The 24,208-nt window shown below is 47.3% G+C and overlaps 1 protein-coding gene across 2 annotated transcripts in view; it reads left to right on the top strand.

Moving 5' to 3' along the window:
• Positions 1–24,208, top strand: part of SYT17 (synaptotagmin 17) — a 40,312-nt gene that overhangs the window by 14,379 nt on the left and 1,725 nt on the right. For both annotated transcript variants that reach the window (XM_061366893.1, XM_061366874.1), the window contains exons 6-7: positions 8,522–8,642; positions 9,436–9,591. In XM_061366893.1, the coding sequence (XP_061222877.1) occupies positions 8,522–8,642; positions 9,436–9,591 (277 nt within the window). The remainder of the gene's footprint in view (positions 1–8,521; positions 8,643–9,435; positions 9,592–24,208) is intronic.

Below are 24,208 nucleotides of genomic sequence, written 5' to 3'. Positions count from 1 at the left end.
ACAATAAAGCTTAGACCTTTGAACAAACCTGCTTTGGAATGTTTTTCAATAACAGTGATGCTTGAGCTAGAAATCTGTGAGGTGTTTTTGACTGCTGGTTGGAAGATTCTGCCTGCAGAATGATATGCTTGACATGCTGACAATACTTTTATACTTCTTTTTGCTTGATGATTTGAGGGACAGACAACCTATATTTCCTGCTGGATTGAACTGGAGTCTGTTGAAGTGTGCTTTGTGCTCTGAACTCATGATAGACAGGGACAAAGAAAGTCTCTGTGCAATAGCATTTTATTTTGCAGAAGGTGTCCTCAGACTCTGGAGAGCCACACGAAGCCGATGTGCTGCAGCTCTGATCATTAGGTGATGAAAATTTGCCAGGCTGGGTTGCCTGCCCTGGGCTCTGACATGGAGCAGCAGCTGGCAACAGACCCCCCCCCCCCGTGATAAGGATCGTGTTGGAGACAATCCTGAAGCAAGTGCTTGGAAAACCAGTAACAGGAGGGAGAGAAAAATAGACAGCCACAGACGTGGTATGTAAAGATGAAAGACACAAAATATGTGGGTTTTTTTACTGGCATATGTAGACGGAAACATCACGAGCTGGAGACGTGGAGGAAAGTGAATCCAGATGGCAGGAGCTATGGAGAAGGTTTTCTCTTTATACAGGTGGGAGTGGGATGGGGTAAGGTTTGTGAAAGAGCAGAGAAAGTGGTCTAAATGGTATCACCCAGGATGAACATCTGTTTGTACTTGCTGTATCCAGCTGGAAGCCATTGCCATAGTGTGTGCTGATAAAGTCAGGTGCTGAGTCCTTGTTCTACCATCACGCTGAGCCCCATCAAGCCCAGAGCTGGGACACAGCCTCAGCATAGGACTGTGCCAGCACAAGTGAGTCCTGCTAAAAAAGATGGGGAAGCCACCAGTCTTTTGGTGCTGCAGTGTTGACAGCTCTGGGTGGATTTCTCCCATTCTGAGGCATGGTCCAGCTTCTGCAGCCAGCAACTCCATTGACTCCACTAAGAGCTGGACCAGGATAAGATGAATTGGAGGAAGATGCTTAGAGGGCTGAAGGACCTCTCCTGTGAAGAAGAAAGGCTGAGGGATTTGAGGCTGTTCAGCTTGGATAAAAGAAGGCTCCAGGGAGATCTTAGAGCAGCATCCAGTGCCTAAAGGGGTTGTCAGAGAACCCAATATGGGTGAACATTATTCTGTTCATTCAGCCTTGGGAATCAGTGCACTAAACCACTTGGTGTAAGCTTCAGGCAAAAGATTGCACCTGTACATAAGTGCTTTTTAGTTTGGGTCACTTGTTGAGCACATAGGGGATTGAGTCCAAAGTGGAGGCACCAGGTGAGCTGCTGTTCAGTGTATCATCAGAGCCAGCAACTAAGCAGAAGGACTTATTCCTTGTGGAAAATGTCAGTGCAGGTATTGCCAAATCCTTTATCCTTGGTAGTTCTGGGAGGCTTTTTCTTGCAGGGTAATTAATATGTTTCCAAAGCACAGTAGGAGCAGCTTCTGAAGTAGCTCTTGAGTCCAGTCCCCATAGGAACACTCTGCTCTCCTTAAATATCCCCTTAAACGCGTGTGGCTTTGCTTAATTACCATGAATGAAGTTGGCAGGCCTTGCTGTAGCTGGGCTCATGTTCACGTATTTCACCGTTCAGACTGATTCTGAAACACGTGTTTAGGACCCCAAGTTTTATTGACATATGATTCATTTCTCTTTCGGCAGATTTGAGTAGGCAGGGATAAATGCTGTATACCAGCAGTAATGAGAGCTTGGAGATCATTCCAGAAAAGAAAAAACAATTGCTTGATCATGGAGACAAAGTAGGGTAAAAATTCCTTCTCCTCTCAAATTAAGCCATTTTTGTAGTAGAGGGATTATCTATTGGACTTGCTTTTTTGACTTTGCACTATGAATGCACTAGAATGAGCTCTTCGCTTTTTACATTCAAAGCATGGTATGTGCTCCATGAATGGAGTGGCTTTGCTATGGCAGCTCTCTGCAATAGTAGATTCCTGTCTCAGGATAAGCCTACAAGTACTGCGCTGTTCTCACCATGCTGTGTTTGGGAAGGAAAAGGGGGAAATGAGTTTGAAATTCAGGTAATGACTCATTTGGGTGCATTCCTCTTGGGTGCTACGTTAGTTCTGCCATGCGGGCAAGTGGTTATGGCATGGGCTTGGAGGCCTCCAGCTGTGCGTGTACCAGGTTTGTTCTTAGCACCCTTGTTCCTTGGCTTATCCATTGCAGCCCTGAGAAGGAGCCATCCCTGGGGAACTTGGATGATGCCCTGTGTTTGGTAGCATGGCATATCATTGAAAATAGTGCCTGCACTCATCTCTCATACAGGCATAAAGCATTGGTCATGCAGAGATTTGGGTCAGAGAATTGGCACAACAGTTGACTCAAGGCTGTGTGTGCCAGAGTGCAATGGGGGTGCATGTTCGTGACAGTTAAATATGGGAAATGAAACATGAAAGTGAACGGGGTCAGGGATTTGTCCGTTTCTTACTTTTTCCTTTTTTTTTTATTTTATTTTTTATTTTTCTGTCGTGCCCCAAAGCTCAGTGGCTGCTTAATTAAAGGAATCATCATAATCACTGATGGTGCATGCGGATTGGTTACTTAGGGCTATGCTCACTCATTAACAGGATATTAAAATCAACCTGGCAGTTTGCCTGTGTCAGGCAGGAGAGATGTCCTGAGCAAAGCTTGGCTGGAGGTGGGATGCCACCACGCTGCAGGTCACTGGAGCTGAGGGAACTGTGATGGGATGCTGTGATAGCACTTGCCTGTCATGATGACATTTTTAGCTCCTAACCTGTGGTTTGTTGTCGTGTTTTAGTTTATGATATTCTCCCATCTTTCCTTCTATGTCTGTTTTTTATTCCCCAGATTTGTTTGTGTTATTCCCCCCGCTTTCATTTTCCAGTGCTCCAGCATAAGAAATGCTCTCCATTCTTATCTGTCTCTTCTGCTTCCAGCTGTTGACCCAGTCACCTCGTCCCTTCCCCTCGGTGCTGTTCGCTCCTTGCCCTTTCTGTGTAAGACAGGATGCTGTGGGGTGTATTTTGCAGAGGAGCTGCCCAGAGGTGGGGCCTGTGGGCTGGGCCTCTCCATGGGAAATCTTCTTCCCACATGTTTTTGCTCTGGAGAGCTTTTCTCATGGCTGTCGAAACTGATGCAAAGCCAGTCAGGCTTTAGAAGGGATTTTGTGACTCTTCTCATGATACATCTAGCCAGCTTCTGTTCCACAAGTAACACTGTTCTGAGGCATGGGTAAGTGCATATTTGTTTTCAGGTTCTGGTCCTTAATAGCTTGGCCTTCCTGAAATGATTGCTGTGTGTTGCAGGATGCTGTAGAAAGCCTGTTGGAGCAAACTGTTGCAAACATTAGTTTTCTGATGTGCCTGGAGGTACCGTCACAGATAACCTTGAGGAGGAAAATCAATCTGAAACTTCATTAGGAGCATTGCATAGATGTCTGTGCTGATGTAATGTGCTCTGGTTCCCGTCGGGAACAGAATTTAGCTGCAGAATTGTGCTGGTGTTGTAACAATGCACAACCAACAGTCTGGGGTGGGGGGGTGGGCTGTGAGGAAAGAATGGCCCTGGTCCAAACCAGATGTGCAAATGGCCCTAATTATAAACTCCTCTTCCCTTGAGGTGGCCTCTTTGTGTTTCAGAGATGTAAAAAAAGAAAAACAGGTTTCTTATGGGTGTCTGGTTCCACCCAGTCAGTAACTGCAGAAGGTTCTGGATCACAGGCGAGCCCGAGGCTGCAAATCCAAACGTGTGGCTCTGTAACGCAGCTGCAGAGAGGAACAGCCAGGAGTGAAATGTAAATCAGAGCTTCAGGAGGGTCTTGGATGTCCCAGACTTGGTGTCACTCCGGCACCTCATCAAACAGGAAATTGCTTTTTCAGGGTCATCTGGGATCTCGGCACAAATCAGCACATCATCAACATGATAATGGCAACTAAAATGATGCCTTTGCACCGTGGTGCCTGAGGGCCACCTCTGCAGCTGTATTCTATGAACAAAATATTCAAAGTAAAACCAACAGCATTTTAGTTTCCTGATGAAAAGACCTAGGAAAAGTAAAATTCAGGCACTTCCTTTCCCTATAGTGAACAAGGTGCTGATGACACCTCTTGTGTATGAACTTGCATCCCTCTTCTCAGCTCAGCCTCTACGTGAGTCTGAGGTTGGGGATGCTGCAGTGTGTGACAAAACAGGAGCCATGCTTCCGTGCCTGCGGTCCCCCAACAAGACATGTCTTAACACCAATAAAGACGCCTCTGAACAAGATGATGGGCATGGGAGTCCATGGTTATGGCAACAGAGTGTTTCCAAGGTGCAAGTGAGCTGGAGAGGCTCTCTGATCAGCTCTTATGGCCCCACGAGCCACTCAAGACCTCTATGGCCATTCATTCCTCCCTGAGCCGAGTCTCCTGCCTGACCTGTAGAGTCCTGTTTCTCCATCTCGCAGTGGATCCAACTGTGCGCTCCAGTTATCTATGTTTTGCATGCTGAGCCGGTCAGTCCATTAAGCCGCAGCTCTGTCTGCATCTCCATCTTCATCTCTGACACACACTGTGCCACCAGCATGTCTTATGAGCAAGACTGTCACATCAGCATAAGTATGCCACGGCGTGAGCTTGCTGGGGAAAGAATGAAGCTTTAAAACCTAAGGAGGCCTTGTACCTTGTGCTTCTTGGAGCAACATGTTAATTCCTTGCTAATGGTGGCAGGGAACAGAAGAACAGGAGAAAGCTAGTGAGCGTGGTGCAGTGGAGGCAGTGCTGGTCTGACATGCTGGGGAGGAATATGTGGTGGCTGCTGGCCACCAACTCATTTTCTTGACTGCCTGATGTCCCTCAGGCACTGTGGCACGATTTGAAGCTTGTTTCCTAGATCCTTCCAGCTAAGCTAGACATAATGCATTCGTAAGAGCAGAGGCAGTTCAGTGCTTGGGTTAAGTGCCTTGAAAAGGCTGAGTCACTTGTTCTGGGAAGGAGCTATCCAGGGATCTGGGTTTCCTTCTGAAAACACCTTTTGTTACTGCTGCAAACACTGCTGGTGCTCACCCTACAATGGAGCTGCTGCTTTCTGGCTGGCTTTGAACATACTCTTCCTGCCATGGCCTCTGTGGGTTGGATGTTCCTTCCCTTAAAATAGTTAGCAGAAATCTGGGAATGCTTGAAAAGCACTAAGGGGCAGAAGGTGCTACTGAGATTTAGGTGATTAGTCCAGATCTGAGACTCATTAAAGCTAGTGGTAGTCTATCTTCTGACTTCAGTGGATCACACTTACAGAATACAGCATTTTATATCTCCCCTTACTCAAATTTAAGCCCAGATAGTCAGAAAGATTTCTGGAGGTGCCAGTATCCCTGTTAGGTTAGATCCTATGGAAAATCAGGGATTTAGCTTTACCTTTACCTATGGAAGGCTTGTGGGTTAGGCAGCAGTGTGACAGTTATGTTATAGTGGCTGCTCCAGTAACCTCTGCAGGGGTTATGTGACGCAGTGCTGGGACGCAGTGCTGGGGAGGGTTCAGGTGGGTGTCATGCTTGGTTCTGCTTGGGGGTAGATGCCTGGTTCCCCTGGCAGTGCCTTAGCGAGTGTTACATACCCAGTCTGATATTGTCATGCATAAATATAGTCAGGAGTTAGATGTGTCCAATGTTAAATGTGTTGGAAGTGTGGAGATCTGCCTTCCCTTGCTGGGCTTCACCATTCCTCCCTGACCCAGGGAAGCCCCTTAGTTCCCGCAGGTCTTGGATAAGATCAACAGGCTCCAACAATGGATGAATGGAGTTATTGCCCCAAATCTTAATGTGGATTTTCAGCACTCTAAGCTTGAGGTGACTTGAAAGGTCCTGCATCCCTACCCAGTGCCAGCCGGCCTCCTCCCTGTGCCAGAAGTTTGGTATTTGCAGCAGGAGCTGTTTGATTGTCTCCTCTCAGCAGGTAATAACGTCACTAATTAGTTTCCTAATTCGTGCTGTCCAAATGTACCTGAATTTCTAGGAATTAAAGACTGCATGGAACCTGACACAGCAGTTAATGCGAGTGGAAGTAGGGCTGGATATGTTGTTGATATGTTATAACGAATGAGTTCAAGGGGTACCTCAGCTGGATCCTGTTGTGGGCACCGCGATGCTTCATTTCTGTCCTGGTAATAGATTTAGAAGTTGCCAACTGTTTTTTGTGATGAATGTGTCTTCACAGGCGGTTCCAGCCACAGATCCAAGATCAGAGAAGAGTTGTTTGGGTAAAATCAAACCAAAGGTGGTAGCTTGAATTAGATAGATGATGTTTGAATCACCTTGGATGTCAGGCTTTCTTAGATCCTAACGTTGTTCAAGCATTGGGCACAGTGGTGTATATAGGTATGGCTTGACCTCGCAGAAGTCATGTCGGGTCAGGTTTGTGTTGGGGAATGGTGATTAAAAGAACTTATAGTATCATATATTGAACAGGACTGTGATATGGGAGTTGGCAAAGGTGGACAGAAGAGGGGTGCCTTCTCAGTGAAGCCGTACTGTAGCAATGGAAGAAAATGCACATGATGAACGTGAGTGTGTGTGCTGTGTAGTTGTATACTGCCACATCACAAGATGCTGTGACAGAAGAAGTTTGGGGTAAGAAATCAGATGCTTTTCCTTGTGGGGAAGAAGGGCTGTGGGGAAGGTCAGGCAGAAGGTGGGTCAGCTTGGGATGGATGCTACCAGGCTGGCTCTGGGGCTGGCTCCTGGGGCAGTGCAGTGTGTGAGGAGGGCCCATGTGTTTGCCTTAGGGTCTGTGATGTGGATCCACACTTCACCCAGGGGCTGAGTCAGGATGCTGCTGTATTTGCAGCCTTTGCCCTGCTCCCCGCATGGTGCTTCCCTTGTCCTTTGCTCATTAAATGTGTGGGGTTAAACACAGGGGGGTTGCTTTGCTAGCTTCTGAAACGCAGTGACCTTTAATATGAAATTGGGCAGCCTATTGCCACATTTTCTGTGAAAGCCAAAAAAAGGATATTGATTTAAATTGAATTGTATTATGTAGCATCGGGGGTGCAGGACTTCCTCAGCCTGCCAGTACTCCTGCATGCCATGCACGTCCTGCTGCCTTCCCCGGGAGTAGTCAACAGGAACAGGAGAGGAGACAAAGTGCCTAGGGGAGAACTTTTAATACCATTACTGGATGTCAGCTTTAGTGCTTGGCTGGTTAGGTGAGGAGCTGAGTGGCCTGTATGGGCAATGGGAGCCATCCTGTGCTGCTCCTGCCTGAGGAGTGAGGCTTTTCCCTACGTGTCTCCTCAGGTTTGGTCCAAGCCCTCTGCTTCATCTGTGCTCAGTGGAGATTGTGCTTTTCCCTTTGCAGCTGAGCAGCTGTAAGCTGGTTGGGTTTCCTGGCAGCCGTACCGTCAGTTTCCCCAGTACTGTTGGTAACTTCGCCAGGGATGGATACTGCATGTGCTGGCCCATCTGCTGATGAACCTGGCACTTTGGGTCAGTTCAGGCTGTGACTGCGTCTCAGAGCTTTTTTCTTTATTGTCTCCATAGTCCTTTAGTCTTGGGTTTCTGTAATTTAATATTTGGGGCATCAGTAAAGACATGTAAGCCTTTTGCTGCAATTGCAATACCACTGCAGCTCCTTTTCCATTTGGGAATGGCTGTGACTTGGTTTTTGAACTTTTTGGCTATTTGGGATGAAGAACCAGCTGTGCACTCTGACATGGACCTGAGACAGGGTGGATGGATTGGTGCACTGTCTGGGCTGGCTGGTGTGTCTTCAGTCTCCAGAGTTGTTTCGGTGTCTGCATTTTGCATCTGAGAGTAACAGCATCTTGGAGCCAGGTCGTGCTAGGGGAGGAGAGGTTACTTTAAGCTGTCATGTCTGAGGAGCAGTGATGTCAGTGCTCCAGCTCTTTTTTGGGGTTTGTTTTTTAATTAATAGTTTTAAGCATCATTAAGTAAAGTGAAAAGAAATACTGGCTGAGCAGCTATTCGATGTGAGGCTATGTCTGGTGCAGACTGATGAACAGCAAGGGCACAGCTAAACTGTGCCATGGTCTGAATAGAACGGGCTGGATGCCAAGGGGATGTCTCCTCTGAATTACCTTCCTGTGACCCAGGGGTGCATTAGTTGTCTCATGCCTGGACTTCCCAAGTGGCTGGTGTGGTCCTTGGGGGCTGGTAAGTAAAAAGGATGTCTTCTCCAAGAAGGCAAGAGACTGACCTTACATTCATTCCTCCTTATAGGTCGTCTTTGCAAGGCTGCTGAAAAGCTGGTGAAGGATCAGCAGTTAAAGAACGATCTTCACCTGGGGATAGTATTCTTTCTTGTTTCTGCTCAGCACGAGGTACCACCAGATGGTTGTTGGCTGCAGTTTAGAGCGTAACTGAAACTTGGTTTTCAGGCACTTTGATAAACAGGATTTATTTAATTTCTCTTCCTGTTTCTCCCTTCCCCTCCAAGCTCTGTTCTGAATTTCCATGTTCCCTTTTTCCTGCAGAATGAAGTGGAGCTGGGAGAGCTGCTGTTGTCACTGAACTACCTACCCAGTGCAGGAAGACTGAATGTGGACATCATTAGAGCAAAACAGCTTCTTCAGACAGACATGAGCCAAGGTTCAGGTAAAGGGCAGTGCATTTCTCACATTACTCATGGACAGATTGTATGTGCCTTTGCAGCAGAGCTGTGGTGAGGCTGCAGTCTGTGGGGGACCCAGGGGGATTCAGAAGCTCAGTTCCTATTGATATAAGGCTCCAGATATTAATTTGGTATATATAGCCAACAATAATGAAAGTATTTGGAACCCTGACATAAAATGGAAGGTGTGAATACCTTTGCCATATTTAAGTTAAAATCTCTGAACCAGGGTGAGGTGAGGAACCAGGAGCTCTAAATTACCCCTGTGATGTGTTCTGTGAGGCAGCCCATTTGTGGCTGTGATGTGCTTTGCAGATGCTGTGTGCTGCCTGACTATTAATGTTGCAGCGGTTTCATTTATAATATCTAGCTGCTCTGTGGATGCTGTTAGGCTTTTCCAGAGCCCATGCTTTGCTCCCTGCTGAGCGCGCTGGCTGGTAACTGCTCCTTCATGCATGTCCTCAGGTGTTTTTCCCATGTTCCCTGCCCCAGCTGCTGCTGCTGCCAGAACATTGGCATTTTCCAAAGTGAACAGTCCGCTCAGCCTCTGTCAAGGCTGCCATTAATTGTAGTTTTGGCAAGGAGCAGTTTTAATCCACCTGCCTGACTTTTGTCTCCACTGCAAATCCCTGGGAGCAGCACAGTGGTACAAGTCCCAGTCATTTCCAAGTGCTCTTTTCCAGCATGATCCGTCCCCGTGGTGCCCAACCTTCACAGACTGGGGTGCTCACTCAGGATGCCCATAAAGCAGAGCTTGTGCTTTGTGTTTTTTGCCAGATCCCTTTGTGAAAATTCAGCTTGTTCACGGATTAAAACTCACAAAAACCAAGAAGACCTCCTGCATGCGGGGGACAATAGATCCCTTCTACAATGAGTCCTTCAGCTTCAAGGTTCCACAGGAAGAACTGGAAAATGCCAGCCTAGTGTTCACAGGTAAATGTGGTGGTGTTACCAACTTGGCATGGTTGTGCTTACCTCCAGCATCCACAAAGAAGCAGTTGTGGGTGTTCAGATGAACCTGTGCAGGATGGTGTCTGTTCCAGTAGCCACCCTGCAGGAGGTGACAGTCAGTGGGGTCTCCAGGGAAGCTTAATTAGCACTCTGTCCTCTGCAGAAGATGGTCCCAGCATTGCCACCTCATGGCTGGAGCTGGCTGGGAGCGCACCTTGTCATCCTGTGCTTAGTTGGTGCCATCTGGGATGGTTTTGTGCAGAGGAGGAGGAGGCGCTGACTGCACTTCTAAGCAGCAACGAGCTTGGCATAAAGTAAAATACTGGAAGAATGAGAGGGAAATATTGAACAATCCAAGACACAGGCAAGGATAACTGCTGGTACTTGACATAATTTGCTGGTGAGGTGATGCAGCTACAGGTGTTTGACACTGGCATTACCTGTTCTGTAAACAGGTTTGTTCATGCCTTTGTTTAAAGGACTGGAACTTGGTGTCAAGACCTGAATGGCACAGCTGAGAAAGACCAAGAGGCAGACTGCACAGGCTGTGGGCCAGGAGGAGTCCTAGAGCTAACCTCACTCGAGAGCTCTGTCAGCACTGGGCATGTTTGGCTGGGATAGGAATTCTTATTTTTATGCAGTTTCTGAATCTCCTATTTTTGTTCTCTGGGCATGAACACAGTCAGTAAAGCTGGCAACTTGGTGTGCTGCTCAGAGCAGGAGGAGCAGAGCACAGCAATGAGTCTCTGGCTGTGCTCTCACTTGCAGGCTGGGCGGCAGTGCTGGAACTGAACTGGGGCCATGGACCCCCCATGGCAATGGCCTTGTTTGCTGTTCCATGGCATGGAGCTTATGGGCAGGGCTGCAGGGACCTGGAAGAAGCAGTGGATTTCTCTCCCATGCCATGGCTTCACTCAGGCTGTGTGTGCTGTGGAGCTTGGGCACTGTCAGGACCAGGGTTAGACCCTCTTGTCCTCTGGAAGAAGAGAGGGGTTGGGCAGTGGAACCCAGCTTTTCTGCCACACTGGGTTCCCATGCTTCACAAGCATGTTTTTTGGCAACTTTCCACCCATTACTCACCATCTTTTGAGGAACAGATAGGAATCCACATCTGAAGGAATATATTTTGAAGTGGTTTTTCATTTTATTTCTTACGTGGCTGATACAGGTGTCAAAGCTGGTACAAGGAGCCTAATTCCAACCAATTAGTCTGTTTCCAAACATGTTATAACAAAAGAGATGCTGATGAGCAATTTAAATGTTACCCTTCATGCTCAGAAATTGCCTCAACAAAAAGTCTATAATTAATCACTGTTTTGCATGCACGTCACCCTGCCTGTACCTTGCATGTGCTATGATGAATTTGTTCTTGGAAGCTTCCATCTAGGTGATCTTGTGACTGCTGTAAAATATGCTTTGCTTTGTTTTCCCCTTTTCCTAATAGAAGAAGAAAAGTCAAACAGAGTAGCAGCTGTATATAGGCAGAAGGGTGAGGGGAATATGCTGCTCCTCACCCTGGCTGATGGAGTTTAGCATTAATGAGTGGATGCCTGATTATTTTTTTCTGTGCAGGTGGATGTATTCTCAAGCAAGTCAGGGGATAGTTATCTGATTTATAATCACACATAATGCAGTCAGATGTCAGTAGTGTTCCTTTTAAGTGGTGCTTCACTTTCGAAGTGACACGTTGCTCACTTTGAATGTTGCAATAAATAATCCTAGGCCAGAAATGTCACCAGGGCTTCAAAGCTGGGAAGGAGCATGCAGAGCTTGGAGGAGCAGCAGTGCTGGGTTCTCATGGCTGCTGTCACACTGAAGGGTGATGAGTGGCTTGGGCACAGCACTGCAGGCATCATTGGGCTTGCCACTTTTGCTGTGTTTGGGACTCTGTTGTTTGATATACGTGGTTTGTGCAGCCAATATATAGCTGGAACCAGAGGTGTTGGTCATGTTGTTGTGTGTGTACAGTCTTCTGGTTCAGTGTCTGCACTGCCTCCCATTGTTAAAGAAGCCAAGAGCTTGTCTTGTGAGGACCTTTCTGAATTGGCACTCTGTGTGTCACAAGAGTGAGGTAGTTCAGGGGACGTGGTGGTGGTGAAGATGCTGAGCCACATTTAGTGTTCACTTAAGTGATGGAGATGCTCCGGATGTTGGTGGAAGCCTAACCTCAACAGGGAGTGTGGCACTTGTTTCTTCTTGCGTGCATCTATGAGGTTTTAATAAAATGAGTATCAGCATACAGCTTGGCTGAAGCTCTGGGCTGGGCATGGTGGTATTCCCCATATAGCTGCCTTCTTGGCATGTTAGGGTATTGCACAGCATAAGTTTGTAGAGGGCTTTGGGATCTTCTGTTAAAAGACAATAAAGAGCAAATGGTTGCCCCCATGGAGAAGCTGTACCTCACAACGTGAGAATCTTTTTACTACTCTGCATCTCCAAAAAGCAGGAGAATGAGGCACGTTTTTCTTTTCTAGGTTTTTGCTTTCACTTGGGGGTCGGGGTTTTTTTGGCTGCAGTGATGGGTCTTTCTGTTGTGTGTTGTGTGGGAGTTGTTTTGCACTTCTTACTTTTTCAATCCACAGCTCTAGTCCATTAGGTCAGTTAATTAAATTTGTTGTTGAGTCAAAGTCCAATTGAAAAGGAAAATAGTCCTGCTTGATTGGTGGGTGATGATGCTTTGAATGAAGAGCGAGCTGTAAAAGCAGTCATGGGAGCCAGGAGTCAAGCATATCTTCAATAATTTAAAGGAACCTTTTTTGTGGCTTCATATTTTGGACCCAGTCTGCAGCTGTCTTTACATTGGCTTGGCTTCACTGGAAATCAGTAGAGCTGTGCCAGTCCTTATCAACTGAGGCTCCTGGTTCCCTCTGTGCAGTTGGTACCACACTGCAAAGCAAAGCACCATGTAGACTAAGTAAGATTAATTCTTTTTCCCCTGTGTATTTTTCTCCTGTGCACCTTGAATCAAACAGTCTGGGTTTGGTTCTTACTGTAGTAAAAATTTAGGCACAGTTTTGCTGCAACTTTAGCAAGGGCTGTGTGCACAAACACTGTGGATAGATGGTTTTCCATAAAGTGCTTTCCTGGTGGTGCTCTGGAGAGCTGGGCTTTGGACTGAAGTGCAGCTTTACTAGGAGACAGGCAGTGGGTGCCTCCAAGAAGAGGTGCACAGGGTGAGCTCTGCATTAGGCAACATTTGGAGGGGTTTGAACTGGTTCTTAGCTCTTTCCTCAGGCATACTAGGATTCAACACTGTAAATTACTGGCATTTGCAGACCAAAATGCTTCTCCTTCCACGCTGGTGCAGGACACCTTGTGCAAGCTGTCTTTCTGCCTTCCTCTCTGTTCCTACCTCAGGTGCTTGCTGGAACTGTCACTAACTCATGTGTCCCTGTTTAGTGCCTACGATGAGATGGGATGAGCTTAGGTGGAGATGTCCTTTCCAGCAGGAACCATCTAGGGTCAGGATCGCTGCTGCAAGTGTCACAGAATCCCATAATAGGCTAAAAACAGGAAAGCAGCTGATAATCATAACAAGTATATAGCAAGTATAATGTCCTGACAGAAAAATAGATGATGAATGAGGCAACAGCTAGTGAAGAAGATACTTGTTTTTCATTTACTCCATCAAACATGTTGTCTGGGTAATGAGCATCTGTATGCATCCTGTTGTGGTTTAAGTCCAGTCAGTAACTCAGAACCATTCAGCAACTTGCTCACTCCCCTCCTTCCTCCCCCTGCTCCTGGAGGGATGGGGAGGAGAATCAAAAGAAAGTAACTCCCAGGGATTGAGATAAGAGCAATCCAGTAACTAAGGTATAGCACAAACCACTGCTGCTACCACCAGTGATAATAAGGACAAGGGGAATAACAAGGGAAGAGAATACAACCGCTCACCACCTGCTGACTGATACCCAGCCCAACCCGAGCAGCGATCTAGCCCTGCCGGGTAACTGCCCCTCAGTTTATATACTGGGCATGATGTGCTGTGGTATGGAATACCTCTTTGGCTAGTTTGGGTCAGGTGTCCTGTCTCTGCTTCCTCCCGGCTTCCCCTCCTCCCTGGCACAGGTGAGACTCAGAAAGTCCTTGGTCAGAGTAAACATTCCTGAGCAACAACTAAAAACATCGGTGTTATCAGCGTTGTTCCCAGGCTGAAAGTCAAAACCACAGCACTGCGCCAGCTACTAAGAAGGAGAAAAATGATTGCTACTGCTGAAGCCAGGACACATCCTGTAATAGAAATGCACTTTTTGGGTGGTTCTTTTTTCCACTTTTGGGGGATTTTTGGCAACTTGATGCATACCCTCCATGTGCCATCTTCTGCTTAAATGAAAGTAAGTCTGGGTTCACCTCTTGCAGAGAAATGGGGTGGGGGTTAAAAGATGGTATGTTCTCCTAACCACATATACCTGTGGTATATATATATATATATGTATATATATATGTATGTGTGTCCCATGGTAACAGGAAGGTGGAGTTTGGCCCTGGAAGCAGGGCTGTCAGCTGCTGTCAGGGTATTTAAGGTGCGACTGCAGCTTCTGAGCTCAGGGTGGCTTGGTACCCCGTGCCCTCTCCTCACTGATGGGTTTTGTGCAGGTTGTCCTCTAAATCCCAGCCTAACATTTGGAAAACGTGGGCTGTGCAGCAGGAGGTGAGACAACACCTGAAATCTGAGCACTGTGGTATTTTGTTAGTGATTATAATGTTGTTAATAACAATCATTGGTAATGCTGTTTGTATTGAAGTAAAACCCAGATGGTCCAATAAAAGCCATCAGTGCTCCAGGGCAAGCTGCATCTTGGTGGGTCGTTAACATCTTTTGATCACTTACCATAAAAAATACAACCTTCAGTGCTCACAGATAGGGAGCATGTATCTCCCTGAGGTCCTGTGGTGAGTCTGTGTGTGTGTCTCTCCATCTAAATAATCTCTTGTACATGTTTACATGACAGCATCTTCAGGGCTTGTGAAGCAAGCAGGGTCCCCAAAAAGGGAAGAATCATTTTCATGCTCTGGGTACTGGTCTGTGCAAATCCAGAGGGAAAACCTTTGCTGTTGGAACTGACTGAGAGCGTAGCAGGAGCTGGGACAATAATCAGGGCTGGTGGTGTCTGATGGAGAGCAGTGGTGGGGCACTGCACTGATCCCCTGTGAAAGGTGGCCGTTGCTCCAGCGGGACAGGATGCTCTGGAGGGAAGTGGGCTGGGATAGGGTTTACGTGTTGATGGAGAGATAGCCTTGTTACATGTGTGAAAGCTGGTAAGATCTTCATCTGAAGTACTGGCTGAGGATGCAGCCCACAGGCACTCTCTTTTGAACCATTTATAGGATTTTATATGATTCTCTTTGCTTTTCACTATGTTTTAAAAATGGACTGTGCCTGTCTTCTATAAAGATTTAGGACCAATTTTTAAATGTAGTTTCTTCACGTATTTTAGTTCCTGAGGTAGCATTGAGCAGTGACTCTTTGCACACCTATACCTGGGGTTTCAATAGCTACTGCAGAGGGGCACTGACAATACTATCAATCTGTCTGTGCACCGAGTGCTGTAGCAATGCATGTCTTCAGACCCCCAAATCCCTTTGATGCTTTATTCCGATTAGTTAACTCTAATTAACTTCCCGTAATGGGGAGTACTCGATTAAAATAACAGATTGCTCCTCAATAGCAATATACCTGGTCCTCTGTTGGCTCATTTTCTCTTTCCCTTGGCCTTTGGGAAAATTTAAGGACCATTTAATCAAGCTGGAGTTTTTAGAGGAGAAAAAAGTCACTGTTGGTGTGTGTTGCTAATGGTGCAGTTCTGGGTAGTTTGGTTTGCTTTCATCAAATGCTGCCTGTTTGAGCAGAGTCATTGCTTTTGTGGCATTACAGTTTGAGAGGAGAAGAATTGAGTCTTGAAATCCTGACTTCTTGTTGGAGGTGGATACTTTGGGATGTTTCTGTATCTGGAAAAAGTGGTCACTAATGGCACAGACAGCCCCTGGTGGGCACAGCTCTGCCCACTGTCACCCTTCACTCTTGGGGGTGCCGGGGATGCTCTGCTGCAGACCAGTTTGATTTTGTATGTTGTCTAATGAACATTAGTCGGATGTTCTATAGAAAATGTTTTGGGCTGCTTTAGACCAACATAGCAGAGTTTCTGGGTCAGTCAGAGGTGGAGGAGATGGGGGGAAGGAGGACAGCCCTGACCTGGCAGAAAAGGCTGCTTGGAGATGGGCCGAAGTTGATCGTCAGTTCCAGACCTCACCTTCCATGTGAGCCCGGCCTAAGAGGAGGGGAAAGCTGCTGCACCAGAGGCTTGCAGCCCGCAGACCCACACTTAGTCATTGCAGCTGGAAGTAAAGCTAACTAGGATTCACTCAGGGTGAGTCCTAAAGTTGGTTCCATAGGCATTGGATCTCTTAAGTCTTGGTGGAGCAGAAGACGGCTAAGGCTCCTCTACCTTAAAACTGTTCCTGTTTTCCCCATCAGCTCTGGTAGTCAGACTGTGGTGTAGACACTGGAGACAAGGTGATGCTTTTGGTGTTTGCCTGTGCTGCACTAGATTTGTAAAAGTGCCATGGATGGCATGCAGACATAGCGAGGCTTTTTAGTGGTACCTTTGTAAATAACAGGTTGTTTTCCAAATGTCCCAATTAGCTGAGCAGGTTGAAGGCTGGTAGTGGTTTTATTCCTCAGGCTTCTCCAGAAATACACCTGAATCTTGATTTGCCTGTCTGTGTGAAAACATGACCTTCAGATGCCAGCATCATCCTTAGGTGCCCGTTTGCATGGGTGGAAGCCAGGATGTGTTTGGGGTCATTGCACATGTACATTTTGACTTGCTGCTTCAGACAGGTGCTCATCTCTCCTTTCTCCTGTTGCTTTTCCTTTCCTATAAAGAAGTATTCAGGTATTTTGTCTTTTGCACACAAATATGAGGGGTGGAGGGGAATGTTTTCTAATATATGAGGCAAATGATTAGGTGTTTTTTTTCCCGTGCTGGGATGCAGGAGGAAGAAGTGGTTTCTGTTTTGAAATGCTATCATGTTGAGCACTGTAATGTCTCTCAGATGGATAGATAATTAGGCAACTTGCTGCTAGAAAATTGTTTCTTATTGTCTATTAGACGTGTGTTTCTGAAGTATTGGACTGTCTGTATATTCCACAGATCTGGAGCTCAGAAGCAGAATCTAATTTGTGGCTAAACCTGTGTAATCCTATCTTAGCCAAAGGGAAAAAAAAAGAAAAACCCATTGATGTCAGTGCTGGATTTTGTGGGGATTTATACCTGTTTAATTTAGATCAGAATTTGGCCTTTGTGTCTGGTGTTATAAAATACTTATGTATTTATGCACCAGACACCATATGCTCTGTGCTCGGGTCTGGAGAGGGCAGAGTGCTCCCACCCAGCACCCTGTGGGGACATCTGCTCTTGGTGTGGTGGGAGAGGAGCACAGGGACATGTGCTCGCAGTGGGAAACCCTGGCCTCCTGGTGACCACTCTGCCTGGAGGAGCCTCTGTGCAGCAGGAGGGATGCATGGGCTTCAAAGTCCTGCTCCACTGCTCTCCATCCTCCAGGTCCCCACCTGTGCCTTCCTGGTCTCCAGGATAGGTGGTGTTTGTCAGCCTGGAGCAGCGGGCAGCAGAGCAGGCAGTGGGGGTCAATTGGAGGTGCTAAGTGGGTCCTGCAGCCCCGATCGTGGTTCAGGCTCATCCAGGGAAGATGCTCCAGGGATGGTTTTGGCTTTTTTTGCAGACTCGCTGCTTTAACAAGGAGGAAACACTGTTAATCCTGGTGAGAGCAAGATGCTGACGCTTCCTGAGCTCATCTGTTGCTTGCTTAGAAGGCAAAATTAGATTCTTCAAGTGGACAGACTTAGTTAATAACCGCATTGCAGACATGGCAGAAGCTACTTGTCCTGGAGCTTTCTGGAATGTTTGGGAATCTTTTTCTCCTGAAGAAAGCAGCAAACCCTCCTCTGTCCAGGCTGCTCGTCAGCGCTTGCTCATTTTGCCAAGCCCATTAATTTAAGCAGTGTCATGCCTGTCTCGACCTCAGTGTTTCATCTTGTTTGGCTCATGCCGTGGTGAGAGAAATTGTTCAAACGTCTCACAAGGCCATAATCTTCTGGGTATCAAATGAAAAATGTCCATGGCAGGAGCCGCTCTGGGCGGCAGAGCAGTGTCTGGAGATGAAATGCCTGTGCCTGGCTCCATGGCTGTCGGAGGAAACATATGAGTTATTGGCAGAGGCTGCCTGTCCTGTGTGACCATCCCTGCCCGTGTTTACAGGTGCTGTACAGCACTGGTGCTGGAGCCTGCTCCTGTGAGGTGTATAAATATGCATGAAGCCATTCATGTGCTTTGTTGGATCTGGGGCTCATAGTGCAGAGAATGGAGATGCAATTAAAACAAAGAAAAAATAAAAGGAGGAATTGGAGGTGGAAAAAAGGCAGCTGTAGGTGCTGCTTTTCAGTTTGCTCTGGGCTGTTGCAGTGGGTGCATCCAGTCTGTTATTCCAGCATCTCCTGATGAGGTAATTTCATGAGGTGTCATCCCTGGGTGTCCTTGAGACCTCTGTGAGACATGCTTGTGCGTTTCCCCTGCTCCCTGGGTCCCTGCTCTCTCCTATGGGACTTTCTTCTCCCTGTCTGACGTCAGACCCCAGTTAGGCAAATGCTTGGCTTGGGGGCACCACTGGGTGCATCTGCAGGGTCCCCTTCGCAAGCTGCCAAAGCCAGAGCACAGGGGCTGTGCTTACAGGAGGTGGAGGAGGAAAGTGGTTTTCTAAAGGGAGTTGCCTTGCCGTGGTAGCGTTCCCCTCTATGGAGCAGCAGCTGCATACTGTGATGGGTCTGTGCATGGCCAGGATTTGGCCATGTGCTCAAGAGGTCCTGATTCCCTATGGAGCTGGGCAGGTGCAGATGTTGCAGGGAGCAGCCTCATAGAGGAGATGCTGGGAAGCGAGATTTACATGCACATCAGAGCCTGATGGAGATTAAATGGATAGATATGAAATCACTGCATCTTCTCTTTTTTCTCTACTAAATATCACGGTCCATGCACACGGAGCAAGGGGCAGAATTTGGTCTGTACCTGTGACCTTCGCAGTATGCATTATTAGTCCTGCTGCTGCCTGCTCCTAGCAGCAGCCTCCTTGTGCTAAACAGCTTTTCAATATTGATGTCAAGCAGTTCAGAAGTAGTTTTCAGACCTGCTTAACCTCATAGCTCAGACCCACTATAGCTGGTGGCAGAGCTCAACAGCCAGCATAGAAAAGCCTGGACACTGGTTTCTGCCTGCAAAGGATGGGGGAGGAAGCATTGCCTGTGTGTGAAACAGAGCACTTGAGCCCCTGCCAAGTCCTGACGCTAAGGTGGGGAAGTGCTGATGGGTCAGTGCCAACAGATTGTGGTTCCTGACAGAGACCCCATGGTCTGCTGAGACCTGAGACACAATCGCCAGTGTGCAGCCCTGGCCATGCCTTTGCTTGCTTTTCCCTTTTCCCCTGGTTTGGCTATACTCCAAGGATTTGTCTGGGCACAGTGTGCAGGGTGGCTGCTAGAGCAGGATGCTGGTGGATGAAGGTTGCTGGTGTTTTGCAGCTTATGGCTACAGGGTTAGGTGTGCCTGTGCTGCACAGCCCTTGCAGTAAGAATATCTACTGTGTAGGTGTTCATTCAGTTCCTAGCTTGGTGGGCCAGCGGTACCAAGGGAAACTCCTACAGTCTGTGGCAACAGCAATTGCAGGTGTATGATGGCGGGTAGGGTTTAGTTAACAACTTCCATGCCCGATGGTTGACCCAGGCATCAGATATTCTCCTCTAGACCAGCTATAAAAGTTGAGGTGGATTTTTGCTCTCTAGTATTTAGAATGAATAGCTTTATCCCGTAGAGGAGAGGAAGAGAGCAGGGCCCTCCAATTCCTTCAGGGTTTCTCCCACTGGGATGCTGGTTCCTGTGGCTGTGCCTGCAGCAGTGGGCTGGCTCTGTAATCGTGCCAGCTGGCATGTTGTGTGCCAACACTGTGTGTCAGAGGGGTGCACATGAGTGGCAGTGAGGGGTGCTCTCTTGTTTAAGGCCTTTTAAAATATGCTGGGTGCAAGCAAATTGCATTGAAAAAAAACCTAAAAAGTAGAAAACTTTGGGGGCAGCCTGTTAGAGAGTGGGGGGTGGTGTGCTGTAACTGTGCTGTAAATAAGCTGATGTAAACTAGGTGTATAACCCAGTGTATAAACCAGGGGGTATAAACCTAGTATAAACTGGATGAAGATGTTCTGCATGATGCCTACACTGAAGACGGAAAACAGAGGCACATTCCTGCTTGTTATTTCCTTCAGAGCTAAATGGTTTTAATTGCGTTGCAGGGGACAGATGTAGGTGACTGGAGTAGAGTGAAACTCTTGGTGCCGGAGCTCTTACCCACTCCAGTGCCCTGAGGTTTCTCTGCCTGGAGATCTTCCCCCTGCAGAGGCAGCAGTGGAGGGGAGGCTGCCGCAGGGGCTCCGGCAGCTGCAGGCGGCAGCAGAGGCCCGGTGTGGCTGTACTCAGCGGAGCAGCGCACACGTAACTGCTGAGTAGCTGCTGGGCTCGTCTGACAGAGGGTTTTCAGGAGATGCAGGTGCTCTGTGGCCCCAGCTGAGCAAGGTGCTGCTGCTAAAGTTTGTCCCCCATCACATAATGGTACTGATAGCTTTGAAGTTAGCTTAAGGAAAGGAAATGTTCTGGATTAGTGCTCCTTCTTGGTCATTTCAAGCAGCTAATGTGTTCAATCAAAGGATGAATTAATATTTGAAATGCCAGCTTAAATTTTACTATTGCATATAACTCATAAATCACAAACACTGTGCAGTCATGCTCTTCACAATTACTTGGTTTGGAAGTCTCAGCATAGAGGTAAAGGGAAGGTAAAGGGCATTTTGTCTGGATTTGGTGCCAGGTCTGATGCCACCCAGGCAACCTCATGGTTCAGGGGCAAGCGCCAGGTAATGCAGTGACATGGGAAACTGATGAAAAGCAATTCCATGTGAGGCTGGTAGGGGACAAGGGGAAGCTCAGGCTGCAGTTGCCCCTGGAGCCAGATGTTGGAGCTCCAAGTCCCAGCGCATCTCCTGGCAGTCCCTGCTGCTGATGGGGTGCAGCTCTGGGCTGTTCATTGCCTGGTACCTGCCGTGCCATGCTGCTCAGCCCCACAGGAGCAGGACAGGCAATGGGGCTGTGACCCAACCACCCCTCCTACATGGGAGCCCCACAGGGACATGTGCCCCTACCCCAAAGAAAAGTTTAATGTAGCACCCAGGCCCTTATCAATCTGATGTGGATCATGCAGGAGCACTGCATCAATGAGTATATAACGTGAAAATGGTTTATTTACATTACGTTACTTGTCCTCAGAATTCAACCCTTTTAATGAATGTAAGTGAACCAAATTTTCTTTTATTTTTCAGTATTTCTATTATAAAGAGATTTAATTTTTTTTTTAAGAGAAGTCTCTTTGTTTCCAAATGCATCCCTCAGTAAAGAGCAGCTGCAGAAGGAATTGGTTTGACCTCTGCTTCCTTAATTGCTTTTTGTTCTGTGTTAGCCTAGAAATGGATGTTGCTATTGTGTAAATTACTGTGATGGTAGAATAACAGCACATGACATCAGGTGTGTAGTTTCTGTCAGGAGAATAGGTTTCTTAAATGGAAAGCAGTGTCTTTCTGTCCGTAATCAGAGTCTGGGTCAGTCTGAAACCCTAAATGGTAATTACCTCATTTTCTGCTTCTAAGCAGCTCCATGGAGTTACTGGGTTTTTTGTGGCCAAGGAAGATTTAATCTGAAATCTACTCTGAGCTCCTGTCAGGCTCTGGAAGGGGATGCTCAGACATCAGGGAATACAGCTCCATCTATGGAGTACATCTACTTGTACCATAACCTGTGCTCAGAGAGTGGTGCAGTGCCAACTGCTGTCCCATGGGCTGGACCACAAGGGCTTCACCTCTACCTGCTGTGGAAGAAGCTGAAAGGAAAGAGCAGGAGCCTTTTTCCTCCTAAGGTGTGAGCTTGGTCTCAGGTCTTCCTGTGGATGCCTGCTGCTTCGGCAGGCCCCCTTCAGCCAGGGCAGGTGTCAGCTCCTACAGGTCTCCTTTCCAAGCTGTTCTTGGAAGAACTGGTGACAGCAATGGGGGAAATCATGCTCCCAAATGTAAGCAAAGGAAAGGGCTTACTTTTGCAGTACCAACTTTAAGTACCTTCCCCTAGGTAGGATCCACACAATACCTCTGTGCAGCTCAACCACCAGCAAATCTGCCTAGCAGATACTGGTCATTTAAAGAGGGGAATAAAGGAAGAAAGGCACGTCCTTGAGTCTTAAAGGCTTGGGAAGCTGGATTTCTGGCACACAAAGATCACTCATCTTTTCAGAAAGCTGCTGCAGTGAAGCTGCAAGGTTGTATACAAGAGGTTGAACCTAGTGCCACCTCTTATGGTCGGTGCGTGAGCATTTAGCATTTAGCCTTGGGAAATGGTGGAAGAGCAATGCAGCAGCTCACATGTCATCTGTCACCTTCCTGGAATACATAGAGGACTGCTTCCTCACACAAACGTTAGGTGTGTCAACCAGGGACGAGGCACTGCTGGAACCAAGAAACCCTGCCTTGTGGTATCTCAGTTACCGACAGCCTTGGCTGCAGTGGTTGCAGTATTGTGGAGTCTGGGATCAGGCAGGTTAGTATTTTAGAAGAGCTAACTATAGCCTGCTCAGAGCTCAGGGGGAGGGATTCCCTGGGAAGCTTCTGCTGTTCTGGGATTCTCTGAATGTCTTCCCTGTTCTTCAGCAAGAAGTCTACCTCTGTGCTATCCAAACTAGTTAATAGAAGCGACAATGCTTGTATAATTAGCCCATTAATACCCTAAAGGAATCAACATGCTCATTACTTGACATGATGACATTTCTAAAGCAAGATGCTTTAGAAAAATTCAAAGTACTTGGATCAACAGTGAAATCAAGGTTAGCACACCTACCTGCTTTACAGTCCTGACAGGGACTGGTTTTGAAGAATAGGTGCGCCTTGGGTACTTCTCCACTGTTAGTTTACCCTGTGATTAATTGATGGCCTTTAAGACTTCTTGATTTAAATTACTTGGTGTTGTCTCCCAGGATTAGGCTTCATCTTCTTTCATCCTACATAAAAAAACTAGGGAGGTGTTTGGTTTGGGGGCACTTTTATGTGATTTTATTACAATATTTGATTTCTCTAGCATAATAAATCATAGCAGGACATTTAGCACAGTCATGATAGCAACGCTTGTGAAGCCTTGCCTTGTAGTAGAACTTGTTAATAACTGACAAGCTGTGCACTAGCTGGAGATGAATGGCTTAAAATTCTTCATCACATCCTCAAGAGGCCTTTCCAAACAACACCAGCCTCGCCTCTTGACAGGGGCACTTCCTCGGCAACATGTCACAGACAGCTGATAGCATCACCTCTGTGTAAGTGATGGCGACAAGCAGAAGAGATGAAGTCCTCTTAATGGGGGTGGTACCCCAATTAATTATTAACTAGTTTGAAGGTAAACTTACAATGGTCAGAGTCTCAGGATAGTTGCTATTCATTGTAATTGTTTGGAGAAATGATTTAGACATCTCAACAACTGCTATTATCAAAAATGTCCCCAGGTAATTTGAGGAGCAGTAGCATTTCTGCCCATAAACTGTGTGTGTCAGAGCTGTCAGAAGGTATAAAGTGAGATGTAACCTTGTACAGCTTCTTTTGGGAACGGACTGGCAGGTAGTACCTGCATCACGCAGAGCAAGATCCCATACTGATGCAGTAGCTAGGAACCAGCCTTTGCAGAGAAAGGAGACAATAGACATACCGAGTAGCATGCATACTAATGACAGTAATTGTGGGGCAGGTATAACAGGAAATACACAGCCTTGACACGTAGCTAAAAGTGAGGTTGAGTGTTTAGTGCTCGGGGTGCTGCCCGCCTGGAAGTGTGCGTGCTGCACCAGGGCGTGCTGCCATGAGGGATCCCAGTTGCGGCTTTGCTGCCAGCGCTGGTTTCTGGCAGCCCTGGGGAGCTGGTGCTGCTGGCAGGGGCAGCGCTGGGCTCCATGCCAGGCTCACGGCTCCATGCCAGGGTGCTCCCTCCCTTTGAACTTGCTCTTGGTGCACAAGCCTGGGTGGATTTGGAGCCCCTGCAGACATTTGTTCTTAAAAATCCCTCTCTTCCCTGAGGAGATTTTTAAATCCTTGATATTCCAGCCAGTGCCTGTGGGTATTCTGGCTGCAGCTTGCACAGACTCTGTTCAACTTTCTAATGAGCAGAGGCAGGGCTTCGATTTGCAAAGTGCTGTTGCTCCTGTCCGGTGGGAGCATGCTAACTTTCCTGGGATCAGGCCCATCATTAGAGTTTGCTGCTGTCTGTGGTCTTTTGTTCCAGGAGACTGGGCTAATCCAAAGGATGGGGTGTTGGGATGATGTCTTTCCTTTGGTTGCTTTCCTGGACTTCTAACAAGTAACTGCAGTGATAATTATGGCAAACTGTTTCTGTATAAATATCCCGCTGACAGCCTGTAGCTGTATGGTTCCTGTCTGGGTTGGCAAGGCTACTGATTAGCC

This window comes from Neopsephotus bourkii, unplaced genomic scaffold, assembly GCF_033783945.1.
Source record: "Neopsephotus bourkii isolate Nb327-2 ecotype Australia unplaced genomic scaffold, CSIRO-AGI_Nbou_v1 NB_126, whole genome shotgun sequence".
Classification (NCBI taxonomy): domain Eukaryota; kingdom Metazoa; phylum Chordata; class Aves; order Psittaciformes; family Psittacidae; genus Neopsephotus; species Neopsephotus bourkii.
Note: the sequence above shows the minus strand (reverse complement) of the source record. Positions and strands in the feature narration are given on the sequence as shown.